At 38.3% G+C, this 22533-nt stretch overlaps 2 protein-coding genes across 4 annotated transcripts; both read right to left on the reverse strand.

The window, feature by feature from the left end:
• Positions 1–574: 574 nt before the first annotated feature.
• Positions 575–21456, reverse strand: LOC106172463 (uncharacterized). Of its 3 annotated transcripts, none has more exons than XM_087011337.1 (5): positions 21161–21456; positions 3066–3421; positions 2013–2181; positions 1507–1740; positions 575–1280 (listed from the first exon to the last, which is right to left on the reverse strand). In XM_087011337.1, the coding sequence occupies exons 2-5, from the start codon at positions 3393–3395 to the stop codon at positions 766–768; spliced, it is 1248 nt and encodes a 415-aa protein (XP_086867463.1). In that variant the 5' UTR covers positions 3396–3421; positions 21161–21456; the 3' UTR covers positions 575–765. The 3 variants fall into 3 exon arrangements, with proteins under 3 accessions (XP_086867463.1, XP_086867464.1, XP_013408649.2); XM_087011338.1 differs by lacking the exon at positions 21161–21456 and adding an exon at positions 4089–4783 and having other exon boundaries at positions 575–1214; XM_013553195.2 differs by lacking the exon at positions 21161–21456 and adding an exon at positions 4089–4779.
• Positions 11370–16944, reverse strand: LOC106172464 (uncharacterized). The gene is made up of 2 exons (XM_013553196.2): positions 16520–16944; positions 11370–12640 (listed from the first exon to the last, which is right to left on the reverse strand). Exons 1-2 carry the CDS (start codon positions 16699–16701, stop codon positions 11653–11655), a joined length of 1170 nt encoding a protein of 389 aa, XP_013408650.2. The 5' UTR covers positions 16702–16944; the 3' UTR covers positions 11370–11652.
• Positions 21457–22533: the final 1077 nt, after the last annotated feature.

Consider the following 22533-nt stretch of genomic DNA (forward strand, 5'->3'; position numbering starts at 1 on the left):
CCGCAATCTCGTAAGAGATTACTACAGAAAAACCCAAACCTTTTAGACAAAACTATGCCCTAAATTTGAATGTCGAAATGGATTCATTAATCATTGGTAGGTATGGGGAAATCGTTGTTTACCCCAGGAAAATCCGTTTTTTGGCCAAAACAGTTCTTATCCCTATAATGCAATAGGGGAAAATGACCAATTTTCAGGTTTACTGAAATTTCTATTCAGACCAGTGAATCCTGATTCGGACCAGTAGATTTTAGGAAACTGGTGGTCCGAATGACCAGTAAGCTGTAAAATTTATGGCACAGCCGGATAAATGAACACTTTGAGTGGATGTATGGTATAAAGTTTTTTAAATACCAACGGAATAACGCGTCCCACTTCTGAAAAAAATCGGTCTTTTCTCTTCGAGGCTTACTTATCGAAAACTATTTGACTTTTCTAACAATTATTGTCAATGTTTACACTGGATTTTAAAAATATTTTCTTTATTTCTGTTATTTATTTATTTCTGTTATTTATTTATTTTGCAGTTAAAAACTAAAAGATTTCTTTATTGCAGAAAAAAAGAAACTCAATATCAATTTATATTAGCATGATTATTGTTTTGCATCATTAATCATTACTATCCAAACTATGAAAGGTGATACAAATACCAACACCAAAAGGGACGAGTGCATCTCAAAAACGGAAGATTTATCAAATAAAACACTTACTACCTGAAATGACACAATTACGGCTTACATCGCTACTTCTACGTTTATGCCGAGCTTACTTCCATTGAGAATAAAAACCACCCAATCTCTTGCGGATAATATCATTAGTCAACCCGTACTTCTCAGCAGTGTAAGCGTGGTGCCCGTGTTTGTGTTGGGGGTTCTGAGCTAGATACGACATCATCCGCCCCTTGGCCGCCTTGGTTAAAGTTAGACCCATCTTAGTGTAAATAGCCTCCAGCGTTACCAAGGGGGCGCGCGTGAGGTCCGCGTAACTGACGTCGATGAACCGATGCGCCTCTGACGGATGCTCTTGACGAAAATTGTACAGGTTTGATACGCAGTCTACTGTGTGGTCAAGGACCCGCTGACCGAGTCCTTGGCGATTTAAATCTGTGACCGCGTACACCATGGCAAAGACATCCTCAATCATGGAGCAGGCGGATGGGACGGACTCTACCGGATCGCGCACAATGTTGATGATCATTGCATCCGGGAAGACTTCTAACAACGGACCAATGAACATGGAATGAAGCGATTCTTTAAGAATAAATGTTTTTGGCGTTTTGTCTGAAAAAAAAATGTGATTTTGTAATTTCATGGTTCGTGTTTCTGTATGCAAAATTACTACCGACAAAGATACGTTGGAAGTAAAGTGCAATTTAAATAAGAAAACAGAAGAAGAAATTGGCAAATTAATATGCTGAAAGTTGTGAACGACGCATTTTCTAGTCAACGTAGCGATCAATAAATTAATCGACTAATAAACAAAAAATCGATAGTTGGATGTTTTTACCCTTTCTCCCGCTGAGGATCAATTCCAGCTGCTGCTTGTAAAATCTGAACATTTCCAGCACGTGTTCCCTAGGCAACGCTTTAATACATGCTTTGTAAGGCTCCATGTTCTGGCCAACCACCATGTAGGCCTTACACACCTCAGACCTTTGGTAGATGTGATAGCATTCGTGAGGCATCGTAGGTGCAATAAGGTGTTTTTTCCTATGCTGTGGTCGCATTGTATAGAAAAAATCTGGAAATTGCAGGTGGTTACTGTGAGAAAGTTTGGGTTACATAAATATAATTTAAATGGAACCTACAACAAAAACATCAACTTGGCATTTACTCTTAAAACAATGAATATTAATTTCAGAATCAACCGATATCAGATAAGCCTATGCACATTTTTTACTTTTTCAAATATTAAACCTGCTAATAAACCAGCCTCTTAATATGTCAAGTTTTTGCAGTAAATCTGTTCGTAAGTTTGGAGTTATTTTTTAAAGCAGAGAAGTTCAATTTTACCAAGACGGTCCGAAATCCCCTTGGGAAGCGGACTACTGCGTGTTGGATGAACCAATTCCCACAGTAGGGGCGCCGTGTTAGCGGGATCACTGGCAAGAAGAGCCTGAAGCAGTGTACTGCCCGTCCGATTGCTGCTGACAATGAAGATTGGCTTGCATATTGTTTTAACCTGGAAAATGTTTAAAAAGATGTGTTGTACGACTGACTGACTGAGCTATTAAGAGCAATACTCCATCCGCATCAGACTACCTAATGGCTAATTCCAATTTAAATTATTGGTCTCCGTAGAACGATCCAACTCCACGGGGACTCTCACTGAATGCAATCAGTTTAACAGATTAACACGTTTCCTCATGTTTCCATTCGTATTCGTATTCGTATAGGCACCGGGTTTTCTGTATTCTACTCATCGCCAGGAGGAGGCGTGTTAATCTGTTTAGCTGAAACATCACTAGCGGATTCTGTGTTTTGCTAAAGCCCAACAAAAAAAGAGCATTATTATAACGTTTCCATAACGTTTATATTTATAAAAAAAACGTTTTGGTAACGTAATGGTAACGTGTTAGCTGGGAGGGGGGGCACAAGGACAAAAACGTTTTGCCTCGCTGCACCGGGAAACAGTAGACGAGGACAGTTTGATTGTTTTTTATGTGGGTCAAAAGGGTAGAAAATTGTTTGATATTGTATCGTTTCGCTTGTTATAATTTTATGTTATTTTATTCATTTTTTTTTGGGGGGGGGGGTGGTCATAAAGGAGAAGGGGTGGATAAGAAGATGAAGGGGGGGGGGGGGCAAATGCCCATGGTGCCCCTCTGGATCCGCCCTTTGAACATGTAGCGTTGGCTAACAGAACAAAAAAAAAAAAAAAAAAATCAATGTTTCAAAGGAATCAAACCATTTACAAACTTAATTAAAGATTAAAAACCAAGCATATCTCCAATCTCGACCACTATAGCAATAATAATAATAATAATAATAATAATAATAATAATAATAATATCCATCAACATTTACATAATTAAACATTTGAGGTTAACCAGGACTCATAATTACCTGAGTTGGGTCCTGCTCCCTTAACGCTGTAATCACATTTAATCTTTCTCTTATGGTATCCACGTAAACCGACTTCAAAAAAAGTCTACCACACGTTGTGAGTTTGGAATCTTGGGCCCAGCACTGCAGGGACAGAGAAAGGCGTTTGCTCCAGTGGGGGTCTGGTCCCTTTGGGTCAAGAAGGAGGTTTTTTTCTTCCACGCTGAATCTTCTCCAGACGCTTTCTTCGTCTAATCGGGCAATTTTTATTCCAAGTAGCCGCCAAAAAGCTGCCCCCGTTAGGTTAATTATGTTCATCAGTAACTGAAAAGCGATCCTTGATAGCGCCATTATGAATGGGTTCCTATGTAATATACCTGTAAAACAAAAATTAAGAGGAAAGTTATAATCATTGGTACGAATTGACGAATAATAATCACTGATGAATGGGTTTTTGAGATGTATAGAGATGCACAGAGATGCGGTAGGTAACTTCCTTAACCCCACAAAATATCAATATACGTGAACTGGAACAATAGGAGAGAATCACATTTTGCATTTTAATTTTTCATAAAAAGAAGCAATGTTCAAGATTATTTCAGCACGAAAATTCATGCGTTAGCACTCCATATTTTATGTTTTTTGATATGTACTGTATGTGCTTACACCTACATATTCTAAAACGCCAATAAAAATGAATTTGGCATTAGAAATGCACGACACTATGTATTTTAAATGACTTTAAAAGAAAACAAACAGAGGATATATGCAAAGGTCTTGATATTTTTTATCCATGACCGTGAGGTGTCTAAAACGCGCGATAAAACGATTTGATGAAATCGTATTAGTTTCTTTTCACAGGCCAGGGTTACTGTGTCACTCATACCCACGCCTTCATACACTCTATTCCTGGTAAATTTTGCAGTTTCATGGCACATATTAGACTCAACATGGCTTATGTTTAAATTAATGCAATCGCAGCCGCAGTAGCAGGCGTATGATATATCTTAATGAAATGTTAAACGCGTGACGCGCTCGACCTACCTGGTCACCTATTCGGATCGAATATAACACTGCACATGGCAGGACTATTATTGGAGTTCACCAAGGGTCACTCTTTGTCCACCTCTGGTCACGTCTGGCCAGCTATCACGGGGAAAATGGGTAAGAGCGAAAGCTTGCATTAAGTCTTAAACAGTCCATATTCTGATACCCTCTCCAGATCTCAGTACACAGGGCCAAAGCTCCCTGATGCCGGCTGATCTTCGGCTTAGCGGTAACGGCTGCAGTATCAATATATCGACAGTTTAATATAGTTCCAATTCAAAAGATTCCCATATGTATCCTCCATTAGTTACACTGGCTGGTGAGAGAATACTATCACTCTCCAGAAACAGCTGTTACCATTTTCGAGCCCCTATCGATCTGCTAATTCTCCGTCTGCTTATTTGGCTATAGTAAAACTGGTTCAGACTCGATTAACGCGTTGCCATGAACGCTGAGCATACTGTCAGCTACGGGTCATCCTCATAGCCATAGCGTCAAAAGGTCAACTTGGCATTAAAAATTGAAAAGCTATTGTCAAGGACATAAACGGAAAACGGATCCTCCCTAATTTGACATCAGGGTAAAAATCAGTCACATGCTTAGATTTTGATTGAAAAGGAATATAGCAACGCTGTAAGCAACGGGGATTATATGATAACAGCACACTTGAATGGAAAGTTATACAGTACACGAAAATTTCACTTCAGCAATTGACTCTGTCACGTACGCGTCATATTGTTTTTTTCTATTGCAGACTTTTAAGATTTTTGAACAATTTTTTGCAGCCTATCTAAACATCTAGAAAGTAAATTTGACGTAGATGAAATGCATTCATGAAATTGAAAAAAAAATCATAGTCAACTCTTATTGTATAGCGTTTATTGTAACTGACTCTTTTTCATACAATTCCCGGTGTAATAATACTGATAATAAGAAAAATAAGATGAAACATCATTTTAGCAGTGCTGGCTAGAAAATTATAAGGACATAAATTTTTTTAAAAATAGAATCACCAAAACACCAGTTACTGTCATATTACCCTGTGTTGCTCTCTGTGGTATTATAGATTGCTGCTTGATTTTTGCATACATGCATTGCGACCAGTTGTTTTGTCAATTTAATCTATTTATTTTATATTTTATTTATATTTTATCTTAAAGGATGCAGAAAAAACCTTTATATTATAAAGTGCAGTATTATTCAGGAAAGCATTTCGTTCACAAAAAAAAGGTATGCGCATATAATGCAGAAAATGGATGCAATTCATTAATAATGAGACTGACATATATATTTTATGTTTAGCAACAATTATTGATGGGGTTTGTTCATTCGGTTCACTGTTTAAATCATTTTTCTCATTTCGTTTTCTTTACTTTCACTTGCGGGAGAATGGGTAACACTTCACAAAGCCATTTATGTTAGGTAAATCCTCGGGTTTTTTCAACATTTATTTTTTATTCATATAGACTGCATTTAGCTGTGAAAAATGCGCCGAAGGTGGAGATCATGAGAGGCATCTAATGGCAGCAGGTGACGGCGAAGAACGAATCGGAAAATATAACAACAAAAAAAGTTTTGCAGCAATGAATGCGTATGCTGAAATCGACATTTGGAACGAATAGAAAATATTCTTTAGCATAAATTGAATAGTTATATGCTGTATTTCGCGGAAAGTCTTCTCCCACATGCATGTGCGTTAATCTATCCCGAAAACAAAGAAGTCATGTAGGCCTAAGTTGATATGGTTAGATGGACGCACTGGAAAATTTTAGATATCATTGTTATAGGCCATATTGTGCAAGTGGAAAATGCATCTGGTCTTGTACAGTAAGAATACATACAGTGCGCACAGGGTAACAAAATAATAGCAATTAAAAGCACCAGATGCGAGATAGACCTTTCTGTCACAGCAACAAAAATCACGTTATAAATCATAACCTATTATCCCTCTTCCAAGAGCGAAACTCACCAGTGCCCATTTTCGCCACTAAAAGGACTCAAAAATTAGCTCTTTACGATCTTTTTCTTGCATGAACAGTAGTGACGGAGACCTTGCAGTGACATTGTTTGGCGCTGGCCACAAATCACCGACATTTTCACATCGTGTGACCACTATGGCCACATTTTCCATCGTGTGACCACTATGGGCTGAGTGAGTCGGTCAGTAGTGGAAATAATTAACAGCCTTTGTCGATAACCCTCGCCTTTCCCAACTCATCCTTTTTAATCTCAAGCTCTGATCCAGGCAGATGCAGCTGGAGGGCACTCACGCTGCAAAGAAAATGAGCAGCTTGCAGAGACAAGACCTTAAGGGCTAGACAGCATATGCTTCGAGTTCTTGCATTTGTTATGCATGCTTAGATATCACGGCTCGAACTACGCTGTTTAATTACGTTTGGTAAAAACGAGACTGATACTCTACAGGGCCCGGTTGCACCAACCGGTCGTAAGTGAGGCGTAGCAGTTGCGCCGGCGTAAACCGGGCGCAAAATGCTACGCCCGAGAAAAGCCAGTTGCACCAAACTGGAGTAGTGTTTACGTCGGTCTTAACTTAGTCGTAAATTTACGTCTGCTAGTTAGGTGGAGTAAGTAGGTCGTAGCTCGTTTTCCACTATGGCTAGGCTGGCACAGAGAGAGTTTGATGACAATTATCGTAGTTAACGTAGATTATGTGGGTTGTTTTTTGTTTATTTCTTACACAAAACTTCCGTCTGTATAGCTTGGTTTTTAAAAAACTAATTTTATACACTTATATATATATATATATATATATATATATATATATATATATATATATATATATATATATATATATATAAGTGATTATTAAATACATTATGTGTGTAGCCATGTACATGTACATGCATGTGTTCAAATTAAATCTTACCACTCATGTCGACACGCCTTGGCTCTCAGCAGTACGGTGTCTTTAATTCTTTTCACGATTTTTGACAAACCATAACAAACCATAGTAATTTTTTATTCACATTTTATATCATTCATATTTTACTATATATAAACATAGAGACGAAAGCTTAAAATATCAACATTTTAAGGCTCATATAATATGTATTAGGTCTCTTGTATTTCTCAATCTCCAAGATGTAAGCTCGATTGAATTAAATGATACCTCACGGTGTAACCATAGATAAAAAAGGTCATGAAATTGTAGTAAAATTATAAAAAGAAAGCAATGCTGGCTTTTTTTGATTATTTTCAGACTCAAATGTTCCAATAACAAATGTGAAAGTGTTCAAATCCATTAATAGAAATACGTACTGCCTCCAACGCGTTTTTCTCATTTACAACAGCATACTATAATAGCATACATAGCATACTATAATAATATTTTGATTCGGAATATATTTACGATTTTATTGCTATATATCCCAGGCAACAGCAAAGTTAACGTATTTTAACGTTCTTATTTCTAAATCAAAATGGAATAATGTAGCTCATGAATTTCTCCGTCACTGAAATGCTCCTTTTGTGTTTATTTATGTCATCATTCCATTATGACTGCAGCTGAGAACTCCTCATTTGCCCAATTATACCATCCACGTATTGTTGGCCAGTGGCGCAACGGAGCGTTACTCGGGCGTAGTTACGACGATCAGTTTTTGTCTTGGTGCAACGGGCGTAAGCAGGGAGAGTAAACCTGGCGCACGGACGCCAGGCGTTGCTGTTTACGACAGTCGTAGCCGAGTAAATTTACGCCCTGTTGGTGCAACCGGGCCCAGGCCCGTAGCCAGCAATTTCAAAAGGGGGGTTCTTTTTCTGAAAAAGTGGACCTTTTTCCATAAAAACGTCATGTACCTAGATCAAATTTTACCCCGAGTGGACCTTTTCCCAGCAAAAGGGGCGGTTCTTTCGAACCCCCCGAACCCCCCTGGCTACGGGCCTGCTCTAACACTATAACGTCATGAATTGTAACGCTACATAAAAAAAGCGTACGCACCTACCCCGTTCCACGTTTGAAGGTGAGCCCTCTCTGACTTATACAGAGCTAATTTCCTGAATTTCCCGTGTTTAAACTTTCTTGTCTATGAATCCATCCCTCAGTGAGCATTATTTATGCACCAATCCGTCCAATCTATCTATCTATCTATCTATCTATCTATCCAGCTATATATCTATCTATTGGATAATTATTGATTATTTAGGCCTATCGATTCGATTCTGCAGTTACCAGATATTTCGTATGAAAAAAAAATTGGCCCTATGTGAAGTTTTAGCTCTAAAACCTGTAGATCTAGGCGCCAGCAGAGCAAGGTGCAGAAGCTCATCTACAATCCTCATTGATTTTGGCCAACATATACGGCTAAGCCATTGATCGGATTGTACGCCTGTGTGCGCCTGGCCAGACCTATGAGATTAGTCCCTGTATTTTGTCCAAGTGCTTCATAACAAGTATGGGACCCAATAAAATTCATTTCATTGAACACAATGACGGAATGAAAAAGCTTGCAAATTAAAACGCACTTCACCACGGGCTTATTATTAACAAATTATTATTTTAATTATACCTGTTAGAACAGATAGCTTATGACTGCTGATTAATGTCTTTTTTTGTAGCGACGGTTGCACGTATGTCCTCCTTGCATATGACACATTAACCGTGCCGCATATTTTGCACTGCAAGTTAGCAGTGGCCAGAAACATTCAAAAATGTGTCTATATCAGAGGAGGATCAATGCTAACTTTTTTTCGCAAGTTTTCATGTATTGTGATGACGGGTACAGTAGATAAAAAATGACATTATTTTTCATCACTGTACATTATAATACATGTGTTATTGCTATTATCATTATCAATTATTATTTTATTTATTTATTTATCAGCTTAGTTATTCATTTATTTATATTCATTTTTACTGTGTCGTGAGGAAAGCAAAGAAGTTGACTTCAGTCTGATGCTTGGGGTAAGGCTTATTAATGGTTGATAATATATTTACACATTTGGACCAAAAGTTAGGGGCCTTGGTTTATTGAATTCTGTCAATGAGCGATCAAAGACATGTATCTGATTTATTGCATATAGACGGGCAAGGTAAATATAAGCAATTTTAGTAATAAAGTATAAAACACGTACACTGAAACATTTCTAAATGCACTAAATACACGTATGACAAAATCACAACTGACATAAGATTAAACTTAATATTTTGAAAGATTTTAAAAATTATTGACTAGATATAAAAGCTACGAGAACAAAATACACACAAGACATGCGCGTAAAGCACAAACCTGATACTCGACCGTACATACTATTATAAAATGTTACGATTATATTAGCAAAATACATTTAACAGAAATCATAATAACTGCCACGCTCTCGCACACTACATACAAAACAAGGTTTCCAAAATGTAATACAAGCACATATAGCACAACTTGTCTCTATATATATGCAAAAATAAAAAATAAAATAAAAATGAAATAAAATAAAATAAATAATCAAAAATACAATAGTAAAAAATGAATTCTGCTCGCCTTTTTACATATACTGTACATATATAAGTCATACTAGAACCTCGAGTCATTGAACCTAAGATTGCGTTTACAAAATCATTTATTATTCAGAAGGCATCATAGGCGGTTGTATGCTATCATGTCTGACATCGGTCATGGCAGTACAATAGCGGCCGTGGAAGATGGTGAGGATTTATGCAAAAGTTGATTGGTGGTCAGTGTATGGAAAGGCAGGTGCATATATTTTCGGGCAAAATCTTAAATGTTCATTCCTAATGAGATTTCGCACTGAGATCTTATGATCGCTAGTTGAATGTTTAGACCTAATTTTCACATCTTTAATCCTCCATCGTAGCTGCATGTATACTAAATTGTTTGTTTATCGAGGAGCATTAAACGATGGGTTATCGTTCATCTAGGACACGGTCCGCTGCGCTGCTAACTTTTTTTTAAGAAAAAGAGATGTCTATGAAGGCCAGATGTTGTAGTGTATCTCAGTTGTATTGTATCTCATGTTTTTCAATTTCATTTTTCAAAAAGGTGGTCTGTTAATGCAACCCTTCCTTCCCCATATGATATAAATAATAAAATGCGCCTGCAAAGCAAAACAGTCCTAAAATAAGAAGCCTTACCTGCTGGTTTTGAGGTTGACGGCGGTGAGGTCGTGCTTTTGGAAAGGTCTGTAACAAGCAGAGTCCCGCCCTTCAAACCTCATTATATTGAAACCTACATGCATATTAGATGGACTATAATTTACATGTAAAAACACATACAGTGGTTGCCAAAATACAAGTTGTCATAATATGTAGCCAGGGGCATAAATCTTAAGAGTGATGACCGGTTGCAAGGGTCACATCCTTGGTCACATCCTTTTGTGATGAGTTCGAGTAATATCATAGCGGACAAGTAGATAAATTATTTGTCATTGATTGTCATGTAATTTGTGATTTATTAAGCCTTGGTTGTTTCGTCCAGCAGCAACTGTTAATAAACAATTCTCTTCTGGGCAGTGAGATTTGAATTTGCTGCTTAAGGTGAGCTAATAGTAGGCTACAGTCTGTGTGACTGAGAAAGATCGACCTCATTTAACATCGTAAATGCACCCTAGAGTTCGTGGCGTGTCATATAGCTAGCGTAACGGTCTGCAGGGGCCAAATATTGTGAAGGTAAAACTAGATGCGTTGATCACCAGATGAATGAATATGAGGACACTGAATGAGAGTAGATCGTACTAACTCAGTCACAGACTCAGACTGACGGAGGGGTCTTCTTTGACCTGGTAAAGATCTACCGTAATCTACACCATTTAAAAAAAATCCAATAGACTGATTTTCTGGAACTTTTGGACTGCTTTAAATATGGTCAATTGTTATCACAGTGCTTCAAAAAAGAAAAAAAAAAGAGAGAGAGAGAGAGACTCAAGTCGAGTATTTGGCCCGTCTCCCATCAGACTGTCATGTGTACAGCCTCTATTCAGCCGACATTACATTTTCAGTCAGGATGGGGCAGTATTTAACCACATTTTTTAAAGTCACTTGACTACATTATGAACAAGTCGTGTCGGAATTCATATAGTATATTGGCTATATTTAAATGTCCTGTTTATAATTATTGGCCCACCTAAGTCGTAGTGGTAATCCAAAGTCACGACTTAGGAGCTCGTATGACCGAGAAGGTAGTCAGCGAATAAATTAACCTTATTTTAGAAATTTGGGGAATGTTATCAGCTTTCTCGAAGAAGTCTAAATATTATCATAACAACGAAAACACCAAAAACAAAAACAAAAGAAGATAAAAAAAGAAAAGATTACAGATGAAACTGAACCACTTGCCGTTTATTGGCTTAGATTTTGAATTACGTGCCATAGAGATTTTACAAAAACTATCAAGTCTTTTATCACTTATTCCACTTACATAACAACGCAGTGCTATAGAGATGCATACATTAAAATTTCATGGAATCATCATGGACAATATGTGAGTCACTGAAAACGCGCATCGTCATTTACCCGATATAAATGTATGCACCCTTAACCGAACGCCTAAGGCAACGGCGATTACAGAAAATTTGTTTCCAATTACTCCGCATCTCAAAACACCCCAGTCTCAGCAGGTGTGTTTTCTTGACCGTAAGCCGAAGGCAGGTGGATAGCAGTGTCTTGTAGATCGAGTCCGGTTTGGTGGTCCCTGGAATATTGCAGTAACAGTTTCACGTTCACTTTATTAACTTGCTTGTTCGCCGATAAATTTCTTTGGGGCACATCGTTGGTGTCTAGGCAGTTGACGTTAATATTGGAATAAGCTCTGGAATATTGGAAGTCGTTTTTCACAACTGAAATTGACGATCTGTTTGTCAGTTCTATAACTTCCCTCTCTTCTAAAGGGGCCTTGTTTTTTATGACCGGCTGGAGAGCTTTTTCAAAAGTGCGCATTTTTCTGACAATAACGGCTTTTCTCAGAGATACTGCCCCCGCTTTAAGTGTCCATAGGCTCAGCACGGTGAAGAATGTAATACTGAGGAAGAAGGCGGATAGTGAGGCGTAGTGCATTGTGAATGGGCTCGCTGTCACAGCAGACACAATCAGCAGAATCGCTGGAACAACTAGGCGCAGCATCGACGTCATCACAAGCGATGCTATCAGCAGTGAAATATACGCATTCTTGCTGTCTTTTTCCAAGTTGCCCTGCTTCATTATTTTCGCACAGTCAACAAACAAAGGACTCCCCTCCATCAACAATCCCGTAATGCCAAGAACCATATTTTCTCGGAAAAGTAGAAAAATGCTGTAGCATGCTATAGTAACGACGTGGTGAATACTGTCTAATTTGAAAAGAACATGGTCGACAAGGATACAGTCCTGGCATAGTTTATAGACGTACTTGCCAATGTTGATGGCGAATGCGACGTTTATGAGGTCCTCGTAATAACTGGTGGTTGGCGTAACTTTAGGGTTTGTGTCAGCGTTGCCACCTAGGAGTGTGTTAAGTGTGACAAAGGGATGACGCATCACAGGTGTTGCCTTGGCCAGATATATACCAAATATCAACAAAGCCCAAGACATGGAATGGAATGAAATTCTGAAACAAATATGAAAAGCACAGTGAGAAGTATTTTGTGATGTTGCAAATACCCTATTCCATCCTGCATCTAAGAATTCTCATGAAATAAATATCGACAACACAATTCAGTCCCATATGAACTCCTCGCCCTGGCGTTATCTTCTAAATTTTCTTTTTGGTTTTCATTTAAAGATACATTTTACTCTTTGCGTGAATTCTGATGGTATTAATTAATGGTTGTTATTTCCCTCTTTGACAACCATCAAATGCCACTACTGCTGCTGAAACGGAAAGTGAACCCGTTTTCAACCTCCTGGTGATAAAATAACTTCAGAAGTGTGTTCAGCAGATGTTATATGAACCGTCCTGTTGTAGGCGCCATTTGCTGGAGAGCGAGTGCGAGGATTATAATGACCACAAAATCGCTTCTAAAACCACGAATAAAATGATTTTCTGTACACTTGTATCTAAAGGCACACAATGACAGATCCGTGACATGTACCAGTAAAACGTAGTCCAGGCTTTTCGAAAGCAATAGCTCTTATTGTTATTGTTATTGTTATTATTATTATTATTATTATTATTATTATTATTATTGCTGTTGTTGTTGTAAATTGTTTAATTAATTACACAATTTATTTAGTCATGGCTTTGAAATGGCTCCACAGTACGGGTTCAGAGAGAGAGAGAGAGAGAGATTGTGTGTTGACATAGAACCCGGGTCTTGAAAATAGTATCACAATTACACTAGCATTTATGAAGTATGTGACAGAATGTAAAAAAAAACATCATTCTATTAAATTGGGGTGAAATGCATGGGAAACGTTGCGACAAGAGCAATCATTTGCAGCACAAGATGCTACCACGCCTAATTCTTATTGTTAAATCTCACTTAGGTAGCTTGACCCGAAACTACGGGTCGTTTGAATTAGTTTTTACCTCTTGAATTTCGTATGTTTACGACCTGTATACATACCAATAGAGTGTATATAAATTTAAGGTACAGTTCAAATATTTAGGAAATTCACCTAATCGTCCGTGTAATACACAGCGAGCTCTCGGGTTGCGCGACATGCAATTTTTCAGTTATTTTTCGTAAGCAAAAAATTGTTTAAAAATGAAAATTAGAACTACAAAATCTAGTATATGATTTTATATGACAGCTTTATCGATAAACGGTAAAACTAGACCTAGACAAACATCCATATCAGGCTCTAAAAAAACGGTCAGGAAGAAGAGTCTGTCTCAGTTGCTTTGTTATCGGTCTTGGGAACTTGTGCTGCAGAAAAGGGATTGCCATTGGTATCACGGCAACTTCATCCAAGTTTATATGTTCCAAGTTTACAAAACTCTGGCTACATTACTCATTATCAGTTATAGAATAACATATATATTAGGTTATCTTCAGTTTTGGGATTATCTTAATGAGTAGATGACCCGCTTTTTCTCTCAATTGGAAATCTTGAAATAAATAGACCACTCATCTTGGTAGAAAACAATTATAGCCATGCAACCCGGACGTTTGAAAAGGCTAACATGTAAAAATTCCATGGTAAGAGGTTAATCAAAAAACCGCTGTTCAGCCTGATATCTGCGGTCGACTGGTATTTGTGAGAGATTTATTACTAAGTAAACGTTCTAAAGGCCGTTGTTCATCTGTATGTTGATTAGATAAGGCGGAAAAAGGGCACATCCACCGTCTGCTATAAACATGCTGATTCGCATTCAACGTAAGTTTATTACAGTGAGCTTGATAGGGAAAGAAGTGGATAAAAGTAATTTGATCAAATACAGTTGGAGAAAGCGTTTCATCAGTTTTTCAGGATAAGGCCTTGTACCCAGACAATTTAGAGGAACGTCCTAATATACTGGCATGTATACTGCATATGCTTTATATAACGTATGTATATGCTGTTCACCAGTTCAAAGAACATATTGGATCAGTATAAACAGAATTATGTGAGAAAACATCCGCAAGCTAGAAATATGATCAGAGGTTTAGCTTCCCACAGCTGTTACCATTATCGTTGGTTCTATATATTTCCTTATTACCCAGTTATCTTCTTTGGCTCGTATAAAACAGATATGAAATCTAAACAGCTGCCACAAGCCTGCATTCCCCATTATAACAAAGCTTGCTGGAATGCATATCAAAAGAAGTGCGTAGAGTATTTACACCTCTTTGTTCGTCAAATCTCAGCTCCGCCGGAGCAGAATTCAATCCAATGGTATTTAACTAATTTGCATTTGTTAGTAACACAGCTGATAAAATTGTGTCATGCCTTTGGCAATAAAGCAGATCATCTTTCAACATCCCAAATCCTGCCAGTAAAAAGCACCTAAGTTTACAGGAAGGTTATTTCCGATATTTTTTTCGCGCTCAAGGGTTTTTGTCTGTTGTAAATGCGAACGACTAGTACACGAGAACCCATGTTTCACACGCAACTCAAGGATATCGGCGACCTTTTGAAGAGTTTTTGTTTTTACACGTGTTTTTATGACCAGAGTATCTGGTTCTGTTGGTTTGGGTTTCAAGCGACCGCCAGCCGATTTCTTAGAACTGGTGAAACCCGTGACATATCCCGAAATTAGAAGTATTTGTGTGCCTTCAAAATTATATTTATGTTTTATCCGTATATCAACTTCACAAGAATTAAATCCATATGTTAGAAAGAGTTGTCACATAGTTACGGAATTTAATTTTACGTTGGGTTTGAGAGAGAGAGAGAGAGAGAGAGAGAGAGAGAGAGAGAGAGAGAGAGAGAGATTTTGAATTTAGGGGATACTAAATTGAATGCTCTCAATTAGATATCGGGATCTTATCCATGCCAATAAATGATAACAAAAACTTCCTGGTACATGTAGATTTTTTAAAATAGTAAATATCAGAGCACTTACATATTGCTAAGTCAAATATTAGCTTAGGTCGTAGTTCAGATTCGTGTCACATCTCAGTCAATATTCCCGAATGTGTTTTAAGGCACTTTGCTTGCTCTTAATCGAACAATTATTCCCACTAAGATTAAATTATCGCTATTCTTCGATCAAGTTATCGGGTTTTATGTTTTATTCAAGATCAATTGATGGCTTATCACGTCGATTTAATGCTAGTCCAATTAGTAAATATTACCTGAATATTATTGTAACGTGACTCAAGTTGAGATGATGGCCCTTATAATTTTTTGCAATTAAAATTTTGCTTTATTGTGCCCCGTCAGAGATTTGAAACCTCATTTCCTGTTGTAGTAATGACACTGCGAAGACTAAGTAAGTTTTCTAAAGTGCATTAATTATGAGTCTTACCACAATAAATCAACAGTGCAGATTTAAGGACATAACGTCAATCACATAATTTTCTCCTATCCCCTTTCTAAAGCAAATAATTAAATATCAATCTGTTACTAACACGAAAGCTATACCTACATTTGACCGATTTTTTTTGCAATAGCATTACTTTGTAGTTTTTTTTAGACGTATGTAATATACTGTTCATCGTGCATGCACTAAATGTGCGCTATTAAGACAGAAAATTCGGGCAATGCACTCGTAAATAATACGGATGCTCTAGTAGCTCGGGTACATATGTACTTTTTTTCAAACAACAACAACAAGATGGGACAAAATATAAGAGACTAATGGATAAACAATGTCACTTTTGTGCTTACAATAAAAAGGGTCAAACATCTGATCACCCAACCTTGGCCCACTGGTAACCCCCCCCCCCCCCCCTCACCCTCACCCGCACCCCCTCCAACCCACCACATCACCCCATTCAGCATTCTTGACTTTCCTATTTAGATACCCCACTAGAGCACGGTACAAGTAGACTGCAATTTAAATAACAAACGCGAGTAGTAGAGACCGATAAAGAAAAATATATAGCCTTAGTATACTTACAGTCTGGAGATCGGTGCCCCATTGTCTTCATCGAGAATGGAAAGTCTACGCAAAAACCCAGCCTTTTCCCCTAAAAAGCTGTCGCCTAAAGCCCGCAGACAACGTCGACTTAGAAAAAACGTCAGACAACACAAGTTGACAGTGGCAGAAACGGCCAAGATTTGCTGACATGCTGAAAGCATGATCAAGGATTTTCTCGGCAAAATTGTCTAAGTTCACCATGTATATTTCCAGCAAAATCATTAACTGACATCCACTGAGCTTTCTAAGTAAGCGCAACGTTCACGGGCGCTGTCCATACTGTCATCTGCAAGGCAAATCCAAACAGAACTGACAAGTCTTGTTTGACCTGACTTACATGTATCACGTGCTTTTGGGGCTGTTTTTTTATTCGACGTCTGTTCATTTAAGCATCTTGTGTTAAACCCCTTTTAGCCACCTAACCCTTATCATATCGACCCGGAAAGTTTAGGATAAAAATAAAGACTTCCTGGTCCTGGCCAATAGAGTTGCAATGCGTGACGTCACGGCGTCAAGGGGCCGTTTCATGAAAGCATCTCTTTACCTCGTTTACAGGTAAAATCGTTGTCTTCTTCTAAGATGATGTTTACAATGTGATAAGCACACATTCTTTAAATACACAACAGTGCATCATGAACCGGTTGCTAAAACTCAGAAATCACCTCGTTACACGGGCCAGTTTTATCAGTTGAACAGATCATGGGGAATTCCTAACGAAACAAGTATCTCGTTTGCCTTAAACTAGCAGTGGTCGTGGTACAGCAATATATCCTAGCAAAATTATCCCTGACCTCTATTATACTTACAGAGAAATATTTTTTAATAGAAGCTACCCCGTCCCAGTAAATTTTCATTACGACAGTACGATTAATGAAGGCCATACATGTTAAAGATCATAAATCAAATTGTTGAGAAAAATCAATCAGTGTGCTAAAATAAGCTGCTCCAACGTGACATCTATCATGTGATGTCCTAAACATGATACATGATAGATCTCTTGTCAATTGTATTCAGATTTAAAGGATGGCAGCAAAGAAGGACACATTTTGCTTTTGTGAAACCCTGTCGTGTGCTGGCAGGAAGTAGAATGAACTAAATTGATAATACCTCAGACCACACCTGGTGGGTCAATAGAATCGAAGTAGGGATCAGGTCATCCTAGGAATAGACCAATATACCCTTTGTCACCCAACCAAAGACAATCAATTAAGTCTGGTCTGAGTCTCACAACAGAACTGCATAATGCTTTAAATGATCTTAAATTTCGGCATATTTTATAATAAATTTCTTTGCGAAGGAGGTTGGGGAGGGGGTGAAGGGTTATTTCTTCGTGTCAGTGTGTACTGGTCAATGTCGTAGTCCAGGTTGCATTCTAACACGCTGTCTTAAAGGTTTTTATGTAAGTCATCTACCTGTATTTTAGTTCGTTCTCCAGTCTTGCCGTGTTGATTTTACTTAGACGGGGCGTTCACCCAGCTTGACTCTAAATGAGTTATTCTATTAGGAGTACAGTAAAGGGAATAGGTAGGGTCTGAGTCGATTCTCCACTTTTATTTATCATCGAAACATATGGAAGAAAGAAATCAAGATTATCAAAGAATTTCCTTGCAAATCGCATGTTGCTAACGTATATTATATATGATGATTATCACTGAAACTTGAGGTTCAGTCGATTAGACGGGTCAAAATAATAATAAAAAGTTTTTTATTTTTGGTTACTTCTGTACAGTAGAAACCCCTGAACGAACGGGTAGTCTGTTAAAACGGTCACTGAGGCCTATTTATACTGCCGTCTTACGACATAATTTAGATCTAAACCGATCCAAGTCTTTACGCACCTAAAGAGATCTAATAACTATAAATGATTTATATCTTCCTTGTGTCTAAATGAGATTTACAAGGTATTTCCTGTAAAAAAGTCATCGCTATTTGATGATGCAGATTCATTCATAGAACTCGGTGATTTATTTATAAGCATTTATTTTTAGCCGTTACAACATAAAAGCCCAGATACCAGACGTATTAACTGGACGGAAAACAATAGCCGAACCACATGATTGTTGATAGAGGAACTTGAACTCGAAGCCACAAAAATGAGTGACCTTTCCATATAGCATCCTTTTGGCACTTTCCCCATGCGCCCGTCGTGCCTTAAGTCTACAGTAAGTCGAATTAGTTTACATTAATGAGATTCTCCATCGCCTTTTTGCCACACCACGCAACACAGGTAGTTCTACACCCAAAATACGTTGCTTAATGTGTAGGAGGCACCTGTGTCTATGATAACAAACATTTCTTCCATAACTTCTGGGATCACTACAGTCGCTATCCTTCACTAGGGCAATTGTACGTAAACAGTAACGCACGCCAAATGAAAAAACAAGTATCTTGCAGGGTTGCTAGATCTACTCATGTATTGGCAGCTCTATTGTAATACTGCGCATTGCGCACTATCCATTCTCTTTTGATTTGACGTATTAGCATTTATCATTTATAAACCGCCAAACAAAGGACATCTTGTCAGCATTTAGGATGAAGCCTGAAGCCCACAATTTCAAAGGGGTTGTGGAGGCTACTTCTGAAAAAGCGAATTCATTTGACTCAACAGCTGAGCTTAAAAAATTGCATTAAACCATCTAATTTTTACAAAGAGTGGGCCTATTCCCCGGCCTCCTGAATTTTTCTTACCGATAAAACCGGTCTGAATAGAGTAACCCAGACAATCCAGACCTCCCTTCTCTCCTATATAAGAAGGGGGAGGGGGGTGTATCTTTTTCACTGACCCAATTCTACTTCATTACGCTTGAAACAGATCCAATAGTTTTTTTAATTATTACATCGTCACTGATATACTACATTGTCCCTAGGCCAGGTCAAATAGTGTTTGATAATATAAGTAAAAAGTGCCACGGATGTCGGATAAAATGTGTTTGATCAGTTATATTCATTGGGGGTTCGTGTAGCGAAGAGTGTGTTGCACGGAAACGTACTAATGTTTATTCATTGTAACGTATGCATCCACCTGGGCAAATGAAAATGACCTATGTGACTGTAGCAATATCGATATACGCTTTATTCGGTTTCAAGGGCGTTTTTCCGTGAAATGCAAGCACTTTCCCTCGGTACCAGGGTGGCAGATTATATAGGGAAAAATGGAAAAGGAGAGCCAAATTACTGTCTATTTATCTAGAGCTATATCTGTGAATATCTGTATAAAATCAATCTGTCGACCTGGTAGAGGGTAGTCAAATACTGCCACCCTCTCATGATATCTCGAGGTGTTCTGGCATATATCGCTGGTGACTGCATTTTCTCACCGAAATACCGCAGTGTGCATTCGAACAGGCTTGGGGTATTTACACTGCGGCACGACACACGGGTTGCTATGCACTGGGTTATAGCCCTTCTACTGTAGTAGTGCCGACGTCCATAAATATGATAATAAAATAATTATTTGACAAATATCATAATAGTTTCAATTAGCACGAAGTTTTATGTGCTAGCACTCCCATTTACAATTCTTAAAAAAATTACCTTTAGTAACTACATGTACACGCATTGCCTGTTTATAATTTGTGAGTATACTATTATCAACAAAATGTCAATGATGTTGAATATCGGTTCGTATGTTGTCACGTCGCTTTCAGGGCATGGCAATGAAACCTAGTTCGTACTGTTATATCAGGCCTGATGAAATACTGCTTCACTATGGCTAACGAGAGATATTGTATTTAATTTCTATCGCAGGAGCATAAATGGATACCATCTACCAAGACCTAACAGATGAGACCAGCATTTGTAAACGTTTGGTGAATGTGGAAAAATATTCTTTGTTTTGTTCGATTTGATGATCATGAGTTTGGCCAAATTTGGCAGTTACACAAATTGCAATGCATAATTGTTTTCATGCATATGCAGACGCATACAAAAATATACTGAGAATAAATATTATATAGTATATATAATACCAAAACATAGCCTCATGCTTGTTAAATCTGAGCCTAAAATATGATATAACCAATTACAAGAATGTATTACCAATCTAGGAATAAGGTGAAAAGAGATTCTTTATAGAGCTTTGTCCAGACCGTTTCTCCAGAGAGTGCAGTGAAATAGCTAGACGTACACCCCATTTCCATAGATTTTTAGATCGATCTATCCCTGTGGGGATCGAGTCTCACTAGATTACTGTCAGCTTGGCCGGCTTAAGCGTCTGTCCCGCCTACTAAAAGCTGTAAGGGGGTAATTAACTATGGTGCCCGCTCGGCTGACTGCAATTTAGCGTGAACCCCCAGGGAGTTAGGTCAATCTGAAACTTAATCTTTAGATCGATCTAAATCTCTGGGAAAGCACCCCTAAACGTCGTGCCCCGTTTATTCTGGATAAAGGATAAAAGTAATATCAGGAAGTTCTATAGGCAAGGCTTAAATGGCAACATCAGATAATCTAAATATTTTATCTAATTACTTGATTTAGAATGGATAAAATCCATCAGCAGCAAGGAGTCAGTAATCATAAATGTGATATGTCTTCAGATAAAAATTGATCTGTTAAGTAGTGTTATTCATAACGCTAAAATTTAAAACTGTACAATTTCTACACAATAAGCTGAAAGCGTACCTGAGAGCTTTCGTCTCAACGCTTGGAACTTCTTCAGTCACTCTGAAATTACGTGACAGTGTATTGTGAACAGTTTAGTGAGACCTTTTCACTATAAGACTGCCCCAGATGTGAGACAGGTTGTGCCTACCCCGAATATAAATGGCTTCCTTCACCCCTCGATTAAATCACGGATGGTCACGGACCAAGATCTCCACATTGTCCCAACTGATGGTGGGATCAGGTGCCTCAACGTTGATGTGTCGTCAAACCTGAGATGTGTTGGAACAAGTAGAAATAATCGACATGAGTACAACTGTGTCGAGTGAGATAAAAAAACAACAAATATATAAGAGAAGCCCAAGAAATGCAACTATCCAATTGTGTTGAATTTTTATATTGAATTTTGAATAATTTATATTGGATAGCTAGAATAAAAGATTGATTCGCAAAAGAAAAATGAAAGCAAAACTCCATAAGGTGAATTAATGCTATACTTGAGAGTGTATGGGCTTAAGGGGGCTCCCACTGGCTTTGAACCGCTAGTATATTTATTTGGTCTTGTGCTTTTGCGTTTTTGTAATTAGACTCGAACCGGTTAGTCCTCGTTTCAAAGGCCGCATTCAGAACAGATGAACCTCGGACTAATTGTTCCCTGGATCAAATATGACTGACCCACTTGAAATAGATGTCGCTATTCCCTAATGGTCTCCCCGCCTACCATAAGCACCAGGCCTGCAGGGGCCTAGCAATTCAACAGATTGAATCTCTGCTCCGAGGTTTAATTGCTAGGCCCTGCAGGGATGGCGCGTGAAGATGGCGAGACCATTAGGGGATTAGGTGGCATTGCTTTTAAGTAGGGTCGGCCATATTTAGTCCGAGGATCTGTGAGTCAGCGGATGAACTTGTTCTGAATGCGCTCAATGCAACCAAAAATTAATCTTAATGTGTAGAAGAGATCACGGGAGTCCTGCCACTGGCTGTTAGTGGTCAGGACCATGGCTCCGTATCTCGAAAGGTTCGCTATGTTGCGCACGTGCGCAAGCGTCTCGATTCCATAACTCGCCCATACTCGTCCCATGTAATACATTGTAGACTCTATTTGATATAGCGATTCGCAATACGCGATGCTTTCGAGATATGGGGCCCATTTCAGACTTAACGTCACTCACTGTATGGCCACTTCAAAGCTCCCAACACTCAGACCGGAGTTAAAGTTTGAACTGACACACATATTTAAAGTACAAAATTGAACTTCAGTTCTTATATGTCGCACTACAAATATGTTTTTTTCCGGGCGGTTTGCATTGGACGCCGGGTCATTTCTGTTCCAAGATACAACGTACAGACTGGATGTTAACGCACTCGCCTCCCTGGGGAGAATATTTAAAAGT

This window comes from Lingula anatina, chromosome 4, assembly GCF_051362555.1.
Source record: "Lingula anatina isolate TDL-2025a chromosome 4, LinAna3.0, whole genome shotgun sequence".
Lineage (NCBI taxonomy): Eukaryota > Metazoa > Brachiopoda > Lingulata > Lingulida > Lingulidae > Lingula > Lingula anatina.

Excerpts from the sequence above, each read along its gene's own strand:
- LOC106172463 (XM_087011337.1), bottom strand. The coding sequence starts at position 3,395 with ATGGCGCTATCAAGGATCGCTTTTCAGTTACTGATGAACATAATTAAC. Across the intron at positions 2,182-3,065 it reads GGGAGCAGGACCCAACTCAG|GTTAAAACAATATGCAAGCC; the intron begins GTAATTATGAGT and ends AACATTTTCCAG. Across the intron at positions 1,741-2,012 it reads GGGGATTTCGGACCGTCTTG|ATTTTTTCTATACAATGCGA; the intron begins GTAAAATTGAAC and ends TGCAATTTCCAG.
- LOC106172464 (XM_013553196.2), bottom strand. The coding sequence starts at position 16,701 with ATGCTTTCAGCATGTCAGCAAATCTTGGCCGTTTCTGCCACTGTCAAC. Across the intron at positions 12,641-16,519 it reads GGGGCACCGATCTCCAGACT|AATTTCATTCCATTCCATGT; the intron begins GTAAGTATACTA and ends TATTTGTTTCAG.